Below are 13,991 nucleotides of genomic sequence, written 5' to 3'. Positions count from 1 at the left end.
TGCAGGCACCCGCCTCGAGTATTACCTCTATAAGAGGTATGACTGGTTCCGCTCCGCTTCTCTAGCGGTTGGGGGCGATCCAGTTCAATGCAGAGGGTTTTTCAACCAGGTTGAGATTTACTTTGAGATGCTGCTCCGGGCGTTTCCCACGGACAGAAGCAAAGTAGGTTTCGTGATATCTTTGCTTTTTGAGAGAGCCCTGGCCTGGGCAAACCCTCTATGGGAGAAGAAAAAAACTGTTGTCTTGAGTTACCCTGACTTTGTGGCCTCCTTTAAAGGGGTATTTGACATTCCTGCACGCTCCGCTTCTGCTGCCAAGTGCCTCATGTCCATCAAACAGAGTACGAGAACTGTTGCCGACTACGCCATTGAATTCCATACTCTGGCAGCAGAGGTTGCTTGGAACAATGAGGCCCTCGTGGCTGCTTTTTATTCATGGTCTCTCAGATTCCATCAAGGATGAGATAGCAGCCCAAGATATACCCACTGAGCTGGAGAGCTTGATCTTGTTTGCCATCCTTATTGACTCAGTTTCAGAGAAAGACTTTCTTTGAAAGAGCGCTTGCGGAAGCCTCCTGTACGTTTGCCTCCGAGCTTTGCAGTCCCACCCATGCCTCCCTCACCTCTGCGGATGAGAGAGCCTTTAGGAGGAGGGAGAGATTGTGCCTTTATTGTGGCCAGGCAGGTCACTTTTTGACCTACCCATCCAGGAAACGCCCGAACCTTGAGGCCCTGTCATGGATAGACCTTAGGTGGCGTTTTTTCATCCCCAGTTATCCAAAAGGATAAGCCCTTGGTTTCGGTCACACTTTCTTGGGCTGAGTCGTCCATCGAGATACAGGCTCTAATTGACTCTGGGGCTGCAGGCCTGTTCATTGATGCTGCCTTTGTATCGCAGCACTCGATTCCGCTGCAGCTGCGTGACACTTCACTTGCCATTGAGGCTCTTGACGGGAGACCTCTACAGCCTGCCCATGTGACTCATGAGACGTTTCCGTTGTCCATGGCCGTAGGGGCTCTTCACCATGAGATAATCCAATTCCAAGTTATTTCCTCACCCAGGTTTTCGCTGGTTATTGGTTAGCCTTGGTTACAGAGGCACAACCCCTCTTTTGATTGGCTTTGTGCTGAGGTTCTCTTCTGGTCACGACAATGCAGTGAGACATGATTCCTGAAGGTATCCAAGGTCCTGTGCACTTCTTCACTCACCTCCCTGCCGAAGGAGTACCACGATTTTAGAGATCTCTTTAAAAAAGGCCAAGCCGGTAGTTTGCCTCCACACCGGTCTTATGATTGCGCAATTGACCTTCAACCTGGTGCCATACCCCCTCATTGCCAGGTTTACCCTTTGTCGGTCTTGGAGGATAAGGCCATGGAGGAGTATGTTGCAGACGCACTTTCTCGAGGTTTCATCCGCAAATCCTCGTCTCCTGCTGGTGCTGGTTTCTTCTTTGTGAAGAAGAAGAGCGGTGAACTGAGACCTTGTACTGATTATAGGGGTCTCAATCGTGTCATGATTAAGAATGCCTACCCGATACCATTGATTACAGAGTTATTTGCCCGCCTCAAGGGAGCAACGGTTTTCACAAAGCTAGATTTGATACAATCTCATGCAGATTAAGGAGGGCGTCGATTGGAAAACTGTGTTTAATACCAGAACAAGCCATTATGAGTACCTGGTAATGCCTTTTGGCCTTTGTAATGCCCCGGCAGTTTTCCAGGAATTTATTAACGATGTCCTCCGAGATTTGTTGCAGTTATGTGTGGCGGTTTATCGCGATGATATCCTTATATTTTCCAAGTCCCTGGAGAGCCACCACACAGATGTCTGTCGTGTGCTTCAGAAACTAAGAGAGAACAATCTCTATTGTGAACTGGAGAAGTGCAAGTTCCATCGTGAACAGGTTACATTCCTGGGCTATGTCATTTCCACTGCTGTTTTTTCGATGAACCCAGAGAAACTTTTGACAGTTCTACAGTGGCCTCGACCCGTGGGTTTATGTCCTCTGCAGCATTCCCTGGGCTTTGCCAACTATTATCGGAAGTTTATTTGTAACTTCTCGTCTCTGGTCAAGCCCCTGACTGATATGACCAGAAAGGATGGTAAGAGTTGGTCTCCGGAGTCCATTAAGGCCTTTGAGACTCTCAAGGCTGCTCCTGTGTTGGCACATCCTGATCCCACGTTGCCTTTTATCCTAGAAGTTGATGTTTCTGAGACTGGAGTTGGCACCCTTCTGTCTCAACGTCCTAACTCTCAGAGCGCTATGCATCTGTGTGGCTACTTTTCCAAGAAATTGTCACCTGCTGATTGCAATTTACGAGATTGGTGACAGAGAGCTGTTGGCGATCATTTTAGCCCTGAAAGAATGGAGACATCTCCTTGAAGGTACCACTGTGCCAGTTCTCATTCTTACTGACCATAAGAATCTCACATTCTTGTCTGAGGCTAAGTGCCTCTCTCCCAGAAGGGTGCAATGGGCTCTTTTCTTGTCGAATTTTAATTACATTGTCTCATTCTTACCCGGTACTAAGAATGTAAGGGCTGATGCCCTGTCACAACAATTTTCCTCCACTTCCAAGTCGGACTCGGTTCCGGTTCCTGTGATTCCTCCTGATCGTATCCTGGCTATTGTTCACACCAGTCTTACTTCTCCTTTGGGTGACAAAATTCTTGCTGCTCAGGTCCATGCTCCTCCTGAGAAACCTTGTGACAGCTGCTTTGTCCCGGAGAGTCTCTGTACTGCCGTGCTGCAGACTTACCATTCTCCCAAGGCAGCTGGCCATCCTGGGAAGAATCAACTCATTTGGGCCATTTCCCAACAATTCTGATGGCCTAGTCTACGGGCTAATGTAACTGCCTTCGTAGCTGCCTGTTCCGTGTGTGCTCAGAGTAAGACTCCACGACACCTTCCAGTGGGCCTCCTACAACCCATACCCAATGGAGAGAAGCCCTGGAAAAATATTCAAAGTATGCCTATGCTGTGTGTGAAAAATATCTTACTAAAGTGAAAAAAAAGAAAATAATTTTCACTCTCTTTCCATATTATTCACAATCTTGTGGCAAAAAAAAATGAAGTCTTCAAAAGACTCAGCATGTCTCTTAAAAAATGCCTTAGGGTATTTCTACTGTTCTGGTGCTCCAGGGCCTCCAAAAATGTGTAGTCAGGAAACTAGATAAATTATCCTAGGGGCATAAATTATGCCCCTAGGAAGCCTGAAGATGCATCTTGGATTATGGACAGGGGCGGTGGAGGAGTGGTGTGTACATTTGCAAAGTTTTAAACTTTATTTTTAAATTTAATTCTTTAGAAGATCTGGGAGTCCATTAAGACATCAATTTCCACAAAATACATACACAATCTCTTATAGTACCGATACCTTTTAGGGTAGCTTAATATTCCACAACTATATACATAATATTCTAGCCTCTTCTTGTTTTCATATTTTCGAAAATAACTACCACTAATGCATTAGGATTTACCATAATGGACTCTTCAATTCTCCTTTTCATATATATATTTTTTTTAAACTGAGAAAAGAAAAAGAAACAAAACAAAACAGAACCAAAAAAACACAGAGAACATAAACAACAATTCTCAGAGGACATGGATTACCTGCGTGTATTGATGGGAACAAAGGCGGGGGGAACTAACTCCTCCAAACAACTCTTTAGTAACCTCAACCCCTCTTCTGAATATACAAACAGATCCCAAGATGACCACATTTTAGTATATTGTTTTTTTCTGTCTTGAGCGGAAAGCACTAGGTCCTCCATGGTATTTATATTTCTGACCCTGTTCAGCCACATAGCAATATATATATCTGTAGCAGAATTTGTGAAATAAAGTCCCCTGTTCCTCTTTACATCGCCAACAGCCATCCGATGCCTTTGAAAAAAAATTTGCAAAGAATTGACGGGGTATAATACCAACGCATCAATAATTTATAATCAGATTCCTGAATTTGCATACAGATAGATGAGTTTAACGAGAGATGGATAAAATTCTGATGCTAAGCTAGTTAGTGTAAAGATCTTATTGAGATCTCTTTCCCATTTACTAAGGCCAGGCATCACAGAGTCATCTGAGGGAGCAATTAACAAAGCATACATCTTGGAAATAGTCAGAGAGAGAGGTTCCTTTTCATCACAATATGATTCAAATGTTGTTTGTTGACATTGATAATTTATCAGTGGTCCTAAAGATCCAAAAAAATTGCATAACTGCAACACCTGCCAGAAGTTTATTTCATACCATCCCCCAAGTTGCATCAATGAAGACACCGTGGGCCAAGTCTCAGCAATAAATGTGAGGCCTGAAAACAGCTCTTCTCCAAGAGACTGTTAAACGCGCCCGGTTCTATAACTGGAAGAAAACTAGGGTTCCCCAGAATGGGGAATGACTGTGATTCTATAGAAGAGAACTCTGGCAAATCCTAAAGCCAATTCGCAGCGTGGGGCCTATAATGGGATGCGTTTTAACCTCCCTGGTGGTAATCCCGAGTCTGGCTCGGGCTGCAATTTCAGTACCATGAGCGGTAACCCCAAACCAGACTCGGGATCGCATCCCTGGATACAGGGAGAGTTACTTACTTGTCCCCTGGATCCAGCGTTGCCCCCCCGCTGTGTGTGCGAGCTGTTCTCCGCTCGATTCACACAGTGCCCGAGTGCCGCCGAGCTCCGTTCCCTGCGACGTTACGACGCACGGGAGCGGAGATCGGCGCCAAATTCAAAAAAGTAAAAATACACAAAACACATACAGTACTGTAATCTTACAGATTACAGTACTGTATAAAAAAAAAATACACATCCCCTTTGTCCCTAGTGGTCTGTCCAGTGCCCTGCATGGACTTTTATATTATAAATACTGTTTTTTTCTGCCTGGAATTTGGAGATTGTCCATAGCAACCAAAAAGTGTCCCTTTATGTCAAAACTGATTTTAGACCAGCTAGAAAACAGCGATAATAAATTATAATCACTTGCAGAATTGAGCGATAGCGATTTGTGGGGAAATTCGTCATCAAACACTAAATCTAATGACAGCAACAATTCTGCAAATGAGCAAACTTCTGTGTTTTTGGATTTGATTACATTATTAAATTATTTTTATTATTATTTATTATCATTATTTATTATATTATAAACTTTATCATACCCGGGATGTCTACTAGATTTAAGTGAGTTATTCCTAAGCCCCTGTACACACGGTCGGAGATTTCGAAAACCAAATCCGTCGGATTTTGTCCGTCGGATCTAGTCCGAAACTGTTGCATACACACGGTCGGACAAAGTTGTCGAAAAATCAGATCATTCAGAACGTGATGACGTAATTTCGTTACGATGGGACTACGTTCAGGCTAGCAGCCAATAGCTTTGATGTAGGAATTTGATCTGAGCATGCGTTGCACTTTGTTCTCTATAATTCTCTACACATGATCGGAGTATGTCCTATCGGACCAGTTTGTCGGAAAGTATTTCCAACAAGTTGGAAAATTGGGTCCGACGGATATTCCGACGGAAACAGTCCGATGCATACCACACACAGTCGGATTATCCGACAAACCGGTCTGATAGGACACATTCCGTCGGAATCTCTGACTGTGTGTACAGGGGCTAAGAATTGCAGCCTACAATATAAAATGCCAAATTTCCATGCAAAATAATTGTACCGCTTTCAGCACCTAAAATCAGAAATAATCATACCGCCAGGGAGGTTAAGAGAGGCCAGTAGGGCTGCGTAACACCAAGACGTTCTACGCAAGGGTATGGGACTAAACTGTTGTTCTATGTCTGTCCAGAGATTAAAATCTGTGTGTTTTCACCAATCAATCATTCTGCCAAGATGGGCAGCTTGATAATATTTGAATGCATCCGGGACAGCTACTCTGCCAAAGCACTTGGGTAACATAACGAGGCATCTACTAATCCTCGGTCGTTTATTCGCCCATATAAATTTAGTAAAAAGGGCATGGATTTGACAAAAAAGGCTGCAGAAATTGAAATAGGTAGTGCCTGAAAAAAGTACAAACATGTTGGCAAAATAAATACATTTCAGTTTTAAACTTTTTAAAAACTGTTTTCTTTCTTCATAAATATCAGTCTTTTTTTCTTTATATAGTAAAAAAAAAAAAAAAAACTATAAATAAATAAATCTCTTTCTGTCCCAAAATAAATTATATCAAATTTGTTTGGGTACAATGTTCCATAACTGAGTAATTGTCATTCAAAGTGTGATAGTGCTGTAAACTGAAAAATGTCCTGGACTGGAAGGGGTTGTCCAGTCTCCTGAAAAATCATTGCCTGAATATTACTTAAAACCCTAAAACATTATATATTTTCTGAAAGCAGACACCCTAGAAAATAAAAAAGTTGTCGTTTTTTTTTTTTCTTGTATGATATTAGTGCAACGGTTTATGAAATGCAAATTATGAGGGTGCATGAAAGCAATCGGGCGTCTGCACACATTGTATTGTTTATATTTTCTACAGTACAAGATTTGTTTGCCTTTAGTTTTGCAAAACCAGGATTGCATTAAAACCTTCTGCAGTTTACTATTTCCAAGTGGGTGCGCTGCTGAGTAAATTCTTTGATAACCATTCATGCTTTGATGGCCATCATTTACTTCTCCAGGTCATCTCAGTACATCATATATTGTGCAATACTGTAACTATAGATGGTTTAGAGTCTGAAAAACAATTAGTATAGTTTGGGAATTACATAAATAATTGCTAGCAATCAAAGGTGGTATTTGGAGAATACAGTCAATTAAGGACTTGTTTACAGGCTTTCAGGAGAATATAAAACGCTCACCTACAGCAAGAACCTATAAATAGGCAAAGCTGCCATCACTTAATAGCAGGGGTATATTTTGCAGACATTATAACCTAATATACTGTTTTTATTAGGCATGCATACGTGATAATAACACTCCTATTTGTGTCAATGTGAAGTGATCATACAGTTGCAAGGATTACTCTGTGGACTCTACCCTTATATACATTGTTGTGATAACACAATTGTGACAGTGGGAACTTGTCTGTATATGTTGCGTTGTCTTGATTAATGTTTTGTATCTGTTGTAAAGACCACAAAGAGTTTCATTTCTTGTATCCTGATATATTACTTTTTCTATGCACTAAAATACATTTAATTTGAAACATTGTGATGTCTTCGTTATGAAAAAAACTGGATCTCAGTTTTCAGTCTACACCTGACCTGATACCATATATTATTTTACAAAAGGCGTTCTGACGTTGCTGGTGTTTCTACCACAGGTGTGGGCTGTTAACTGGTAATCTAACTTATTTTACAGAATACATATTTAACAGTCCTGTTCTATGCCTTGCCTCTGGTACTAAAAAGAAGACACTACTGGGTTTTTCAGATTTTTTTCTTCATGAAATTGATCAATAAAGCTATGTCCTTTTCTAACTAATGGTGAATTTCCTTCAGTAAAACTTGTCATTGTCTGGACCAACCTTGACCTGCTAATATAATCTGATGCTATCTCATAAAAATTAAGGCAAACATTTTTTTTCCAAAATAGATATACTGCCAGACATAATTTGGTACAATTTCTAGTCATTAGATTTGTTCCTTTCGTGCCTATTAAGTAAAACATGATTACAAAAAATGAGACAATGGTGAAATATTTCATTCTTAAAGGAATTTCGGATGTGCCTATACTTCAGGTTCTGACCTTCTATCTGGTTCTCCTCATTTACAACATCACTCTTGGTGGCAATTGGATCATTCTTCTGCTAGTTTGCCTGGATTCTCATCTTCACACTCCCATGTACTTTTTCCTATGTAATCTGTCCATTCTCAATATTTCTTCTGCAACAGTGACACTACATAAGATCTTAAGTAGCTTTGTAATAAAAAACAATGTGGTGCCTTTTAATGACTGTATAGCACAGGTATGTATGTTCTCATGGTTATCAGGCAATGAGTTTATATTGCTTACAGCCATGAGCTACGACCGTTATGTTGCCATCTGCAAGCCATTGCATTATTCAGCTGTCATGAATGGTAGAGTTTGTGTTAGTTTGGCCATATTCTGCTGGTCATTTAGTCTTCTACAGATGCTTCCTGCTATGGTCATAGTATCTAGATTCTCCTGCTACTCTTCAAACACAATTGATCACTTCTTCTGTGATATGGTAGCCCTGATGAACCTTTCCTGCAGTGACACCTCCATTTTGAAACTGTTGATTTTCACAGAGGGGGTTTTACTTTCAACCTTCACCCCTTTTCTGCTCACCTTCGTCTCCTATTCATTTATCATTGCCACCATATTGAGAATGAAGTCTACGACAGGGAGATCTAAAGCTTTCTACACGTGTTCCTCTCACATAACAGTTGTTGCTCTTCACTACACAACAATTGTGTGCCAATATTTCACACCAAGAGGCACTTTTATGTCCAGTAAACTTTTGTCTTTGCTCAACACGGCTGTGGTCCCCATGTTAAATCCTTTTATTTACAGTTTAAAAAATAAAGAGGTGAAGTCAGCTGTATGGCGACAACTCAAGTATTTTAAGTCCATTGTATGAAGAGAAGTTGGTCAGAATATAAGCAGGTTGAATTTAAGTTAATTAGGTGCTGCCAGGGTGGGAGGGTGATGGTTAATATTTTTCCCGATTCTTCTGCTTGACAGGTTTTCTTTGGGTCAGACTCACGGGTCCTGTGATATAAAATGGGGACAATGGTCAGAAGAGAGAGAGCTGTGGGCCCGGAGCTTTAGAATTGAGGAGCGGGAGTCTGTCTCTTTCTTTGCAACTGCCACGATGTAGGAGGCCATGGGGACCCATGGTTCTTCCCCACTGGAGAATGCCACTGATGGACCTTTTAATCACATGAATTCTACCTGTGCAGTTATGCCGGGGCAGAAAATAGCCTGAGTTAGGATTAGGGATGTAGGGAAAAGAACTGTTCTTGCATGTTGGACTGTAATGTTGCATACTTTCAAGTAAAGCTTTTGAAACTTTGTTCCTGCCTGGTCTAAAGTTACTAAAGGAGTGCAATGCAAGTAACTGCCACATTTCTACAGCTGTGGGTCACTGAGTACATTGGGGTATGAAGACATGAGTACCATCAGTTTATGCAGTGTGAAGGCAAAAGGTGGTTAACATAGGTAATGGAAGTGTACAGGTCAGCTGAAGCAGCCTGTTACAGGTGAAATAGGCTCTACCATAATATAAGATATTATAGGACATATAATATCCGGAGGTGATATTGCCTTATATCTAGTGATCTGTAGAAATTTTACTTTTTTAAAATCAAATCCTTTTTATTATTTTATATAGAAATAACATTAAAACAATACAGACAAACCATAAAAACAAAACTCTATAAACCACCTCCCTTCTACAAACCCTACCCACCAATCCCTGCTTATTCGGAGTATATATGACAAAAAAAGAAGGAAAAGAAATAACAGTATCCAGTATATCCAGCATCAAACTTATTCATGGAGTTCCTTAGGGAGTATGTATGTTTTTCAAAGAGAATAATCCTATTGAGATCTACGATCCACTCAGATACAGTCAGTGAACGAGGAGAAATCCACTTAAGGGCAACCTGTCTACGGACAACAAAAAGTGCATGCCTTATAGTGTTACCAATAGGGGAGGTAAATAGACGTATCACAATAACACAGTAGACATATAACGGCTTAACCAGAATGTTAATATCCAATATCCCGTTCAAGATACCAATCACCTCCACCCAGTATCTTTTGAGATTTCTTCTGCAACAGTGACACTACATAAGATCTTAAGTAGCTTTGTAATAAAAAACAATGTGGTGCCTTTTAATGACTGTATAGCACAGGTATGTATGTTCTCATGGTTATCAGGCAATGAGTTTATATTGCTTACAGCCATGAGCTACGACCGTTATGTTGCCATCTGCAAGCCATTGCATTATTCAGCTGTCATGAATGGTAGAGTTTGTGTTAGTTTGGCCATATTCTGCTGGTCATTTAGTCTTCTACAGATGCTTCCTGCTATGGTCATAGTATCTAGATTCTCCTGCTACTCTTCAAACACAATTGATCACTTCTTCTGTGATATGGTAGCCCTGATGAACCTTTCCTGCAGTGACACCTCCATTTTGAAACTGTTGATTTTCACAGAGGGGGTTTTACTTTCAACCTTCACCCCTTTTCTGCTCACCTTCGTCTCCTATTCATTTATCATTGCCACCATATTGAGAATGAAGTCTACGACAGGGAGATCTAAAGCTTTCTACACGTGTTCCTCTCACATAACAGTTGTTGCTCTTCACTACACAACAATTGTGTGCCAATATTTCACACCAAGAGGCACTTTTATGTCCAGTAAACTTTTGTCTTTGCTCAACACGGCTGTGGTCCCCATGTTAAATCCTTTTATTTACAGTTTAAAAAATAAAGAGGGGAAGTCAGCTGTATGGCGACAACTCAAGTATTTTAAGTCCATTGTATGAAGAGAAGTTGGTCAGAATATAAGCAGGTTGAATTTAAGTTAATTAGCTGCTGCCAGGGTGGGAGGGTGATGGTTAATATTTTTCCCGATTCTTCTGCTTGACAGGTTTTCTTTGGGTCAGACTCACGGGTCCTGTGATATAAAATGGGGACAATGGTCAGAAGAGAGAGAGCTGTGGGCCCGGAGCTTTAGAATTGAGGAGCGGGAGTCTGTCTCTTTCTTTGCAACTGCCACGATGTAGGAGGCCATGGGGACCCATGGTTCTTCCCCACTGGAGAATGCCACTGATGGACCTTTTAATCACATGAATTCTACCTGTGCAGTTATGCCGGGGCAGAAAATAGCCTGAGTTAGGATTAGGGATGTAGGGAAAAGAACTGTTCTTGCATGTTGGACTGTAATGTTGCATACTTTCAAGTAAAGCTTTTGAAACTTTGTTCCTGCCTGGTCTAAAGTTACTAAAGGAGTGCAATGCAAGTAACTGCCACATTTCTACAGCTGTGGGTCACTGAGTACATTGGGGTATGAAGACATGAGTACCATCAGTTTATGCAGTGTGAAGGCAAAAGGTGGTTAACATAGGTAATGGAAGTGTACAGGTCAGCTGAAGCAGCCTGTTACAGGTGAAATAGGCTCTACCATAATATAAGATATTATAGGACATATAATATCCGGAGGTGATATTGCCTTATATCTAGTGATCTGTAGAAATTTTACTTTTTTAAAATCAAATCCTTTTTATTATTTTATATAGAAATAACATTAAAACAATACAGACAAACCATAAAAACAAAACTCTATAAACCACCTCCCTTCTACAAACCCTACCCACCAATCCCTGCTTATTCGGAGTATATATGACAAAAAAAGAAGGAAAAGAAATAACAGTATCCAGTATATCCAGCATCAAACTTATTCATGGAGTTCCTTAGGGAGTATGTATGTTTTTCAAAGAGAATAATCCTATTGAGATCTACGATCCACTCAGATACAGTCAGTGAACGAGGAGAAATCCACTTAAGGGCAACCTGTCTACGGACAACAAAAAGTGCATGCCTTATAGTGTTACCAATAGGGGAGGTAAATAGACGTATCACAATAACACAGTAGACATATAACGGCTTAACCAGAATGTTAATATCCAATATCCCGTTCAAGATACCAATCACCTCCACCCAGTATCTTTTGAGATTTGAACATCTCCACAAAAGATGCATTAGCGTACCTGTGTTACCACATCTAGCACAGGCTGGCTCAGATTTCAGTCCAATTGCACAGAGAAACTGTGGAGTTCTATATACTCTATGAAGAATAAAAATCTGTGTCAGTCTGTGTAATGGAGAAAGAGACACCGTAGACGGGGACTGGAGAACATCGTCCCAGATCTCCTCAGAGATGTTTTTCTCCCAGCCAGTCCGAGAGAAGATGGGAAAGTTCAACAGGAACCCTTCCAACAATACCCTATAAGTAACCGAACTAAGACTTTTTATTGACCCTGCCTGTACTATTTTGTCTAAAACAGGGATAGAGGGAAAAAAATACCTTAGCAGAAGAAAACTGAGCATGTAGAGCATGTCTTAGTTGAAGAAATTGGTAAAACCAATTGGTTTCTACAGAGCTATCCCCCCTCAAATCCTCAAAGGATTTAAGTATACCATTCTGATATAGCTGAGCTAAAGTTGTTATTCCTAATTTTCCCTATCTCTGAAAGCCTCTAAGAGCCAAAAGGAAGTCTATAATTTTCCCATATAGGAGTATATCTGGTAGGGTATGAAACACCCAGCATTCTTTTTTTTTTTTTTTTACAAATTTTATTTATTTAGACAAAAGGAGAGGCCCAGGGACCCCCGATACAAAACATCAAACATAACAGGGTGTACAGAACGTATATAAAACAATACAAGGAGAAAAGTAAACCAGCCATCTGTCCAGCTCCAGCAAAAGGTGCAATGAACAGTATGGAAGTCTCACATGGCCCTCCCCCTTCATTTTTAATAATATATCACACAAATATGAGAGTAACTAGAGCCAGCCACAGCCGTGGAGGCCCAGAAACCAAGAGAGAGAAGAAACAAAGAGAGGGGAGAAGTTACAGACAGGAGAGTGAGATAGAGAGAGAGAAAGAGGGAAGGTATAAAGGAGAGAGGGGGGCGGCTTTAGGGAGGGGGTAGGGGGGCTTTAGGGAGGGGGTGGGGAGAGGGGGGGTAGGAGAGGAGATCCCTAGGACCTAAGAGTTGTGTAACCGTCGGGTCACTCAGAGGGTGTGCTGTCGAATAGGGCTCGACCTTCCTCAGAGTATACAAACATGTTCCAGAGAGACCACATCTTGGAGTATCTTTCTTGTTGGTGTCGGGCTGTTAGAATTAGGTCTTCAAATGTATTAATTTATTGTACCTTCCGAAGCCACATCCCGATAGACGGGGGTTGTTCGGGATTTCCACTTCAGTGGGATGCATGTTTTGGCCGCATCCAGAAGGTGTCTGATGATTGATTTTTGGTAATATTTAATTGGGGCAGCTGAGTTGTGGACGAGGAAGAACGCCAGGTCATCCGGAATTTGCCGCTCAGAGAATTTCTGGGCAATATCCTTGACCTCTGACCAAAATTGTGTTAAAATTGGACATGACCAAAAAACATGTAGGAGTGTGCCCCTTTCCTCCTGTGATCTCCAGCATCTGTCCGATGTTCCAGGGAAAATTCTACTAAGCCTTGCAGGAGTCCTATACCACCCAGTTAACCCAGCATTCTTTTAACTGTATCCCATACTTTACAGATTAACATACATGTAGGCATATCAGCAAGCGAGACACCCCCTCTTGCACCATCAAGGACATCGAGTAGAAACCGACCCTTAAATGTAAAAGAGAATAATCGTTGGGCGGGAAGGGATTTCTGTTCAGACTCCCATCCAGCAAGATGCTGTAGTTGGGAAGCAAAAAAATATAGCCTTGGATTAGGAACTGCCAGCCCACCGGCATTTTTAAGATGTTGTAAAGTCTCCAATTTGAAACAAGAGTTTTTGTTCCACCTGTTGTGCTTATTAAGGAAAGTTTTCCTGCACAGTATTTATGATTAAGTCATTTTTAAAGATGATATTTTTAAGATACAGATTCAATCCATTATGACCACAGTCTAAAAATCTGAAGTTTATTCACCAGACATGTAATCATACAAAATAGTTCTATATATTGGTTGACATAAACAAACGTCACATTAGCGTACCTGTGTTACCACATCTAGCACAGGCTGGCTCAGATTTCAGTCCATTTGCACAGAAAAACTGTGGAGCTCTATAGACTCTATGAAGAATAAAAATCTGGGTCAATCTGTGTGATGGAGAAAGAGACACCTTAGCGGAGACTGGAGAACATCATCCCAGATCTCCTCAGAGATAGAGATGGGACCAATATCTTTCTCCCAGCCAGCCCGAGAGCGGATACAAAAGTTCAACAGGAACCCTTCCAACAATACCCTATAAGTAACCGAAGTAAGACCTTTTATAGACCCTGCCTGTACTATTTTT

At 41.2% G+C, this 13,991-nt stretch overlaps 1 protein-coding gene across 1 annotated transcript; it reads left to right on the top strand.

The window, feature by feature from the left end:
• Positions 1–7,357: 7,357 nt before the first annotated feature.
• LOC143993018 (olfactory receptor 6C1-like) lies at positions 7,358–9,111 on the top strand. Its single transcript, XM_077490425.1, has one exon. It carries the CDS (start codon positions 7,619–7,621, stop codon positions 8,552–8,554), a length of 936 nt encoding a protein of 311 aa, XP_077346551.1. The 5' UTR covers positions 7,358–7,618; the 3' UTR covers positions 8,555–9,111.
• Positions 9,112–13,991: the final 4,880 nt, after the last annotated feature.

This window comes from Lithobates pipiens, unplaced genomic scaffold (genome assembly GCF_037356315.1).
Source record: "Lithobates pipiens isolate NorthernLeopardFrog02 unplaced genomic scaffold, aLitPip1_a1.2 Scaffold_1, whole genome shotgun sequence".
NCBI classification, from domain to species: domain Eukaryota; kingdom Metazoa; phylum Chordata; class Amphibia; order Anura; family Ranidae; genus Lithobates; species Lithobates pipiens.
Note: the sequence above shows the minus strand (reverse complement) of the source record. Positions and strands in the feature narration are given on the sequence as shown.

Coding starts and splice junctions, on each gene's coding strand:
- LOC143993018 (XM_077490425.1), top strand. CDS start 7,619: ATGATTACAAAAAATGAGACAATGGTGAAATATTTCATTCTTAAAGGA.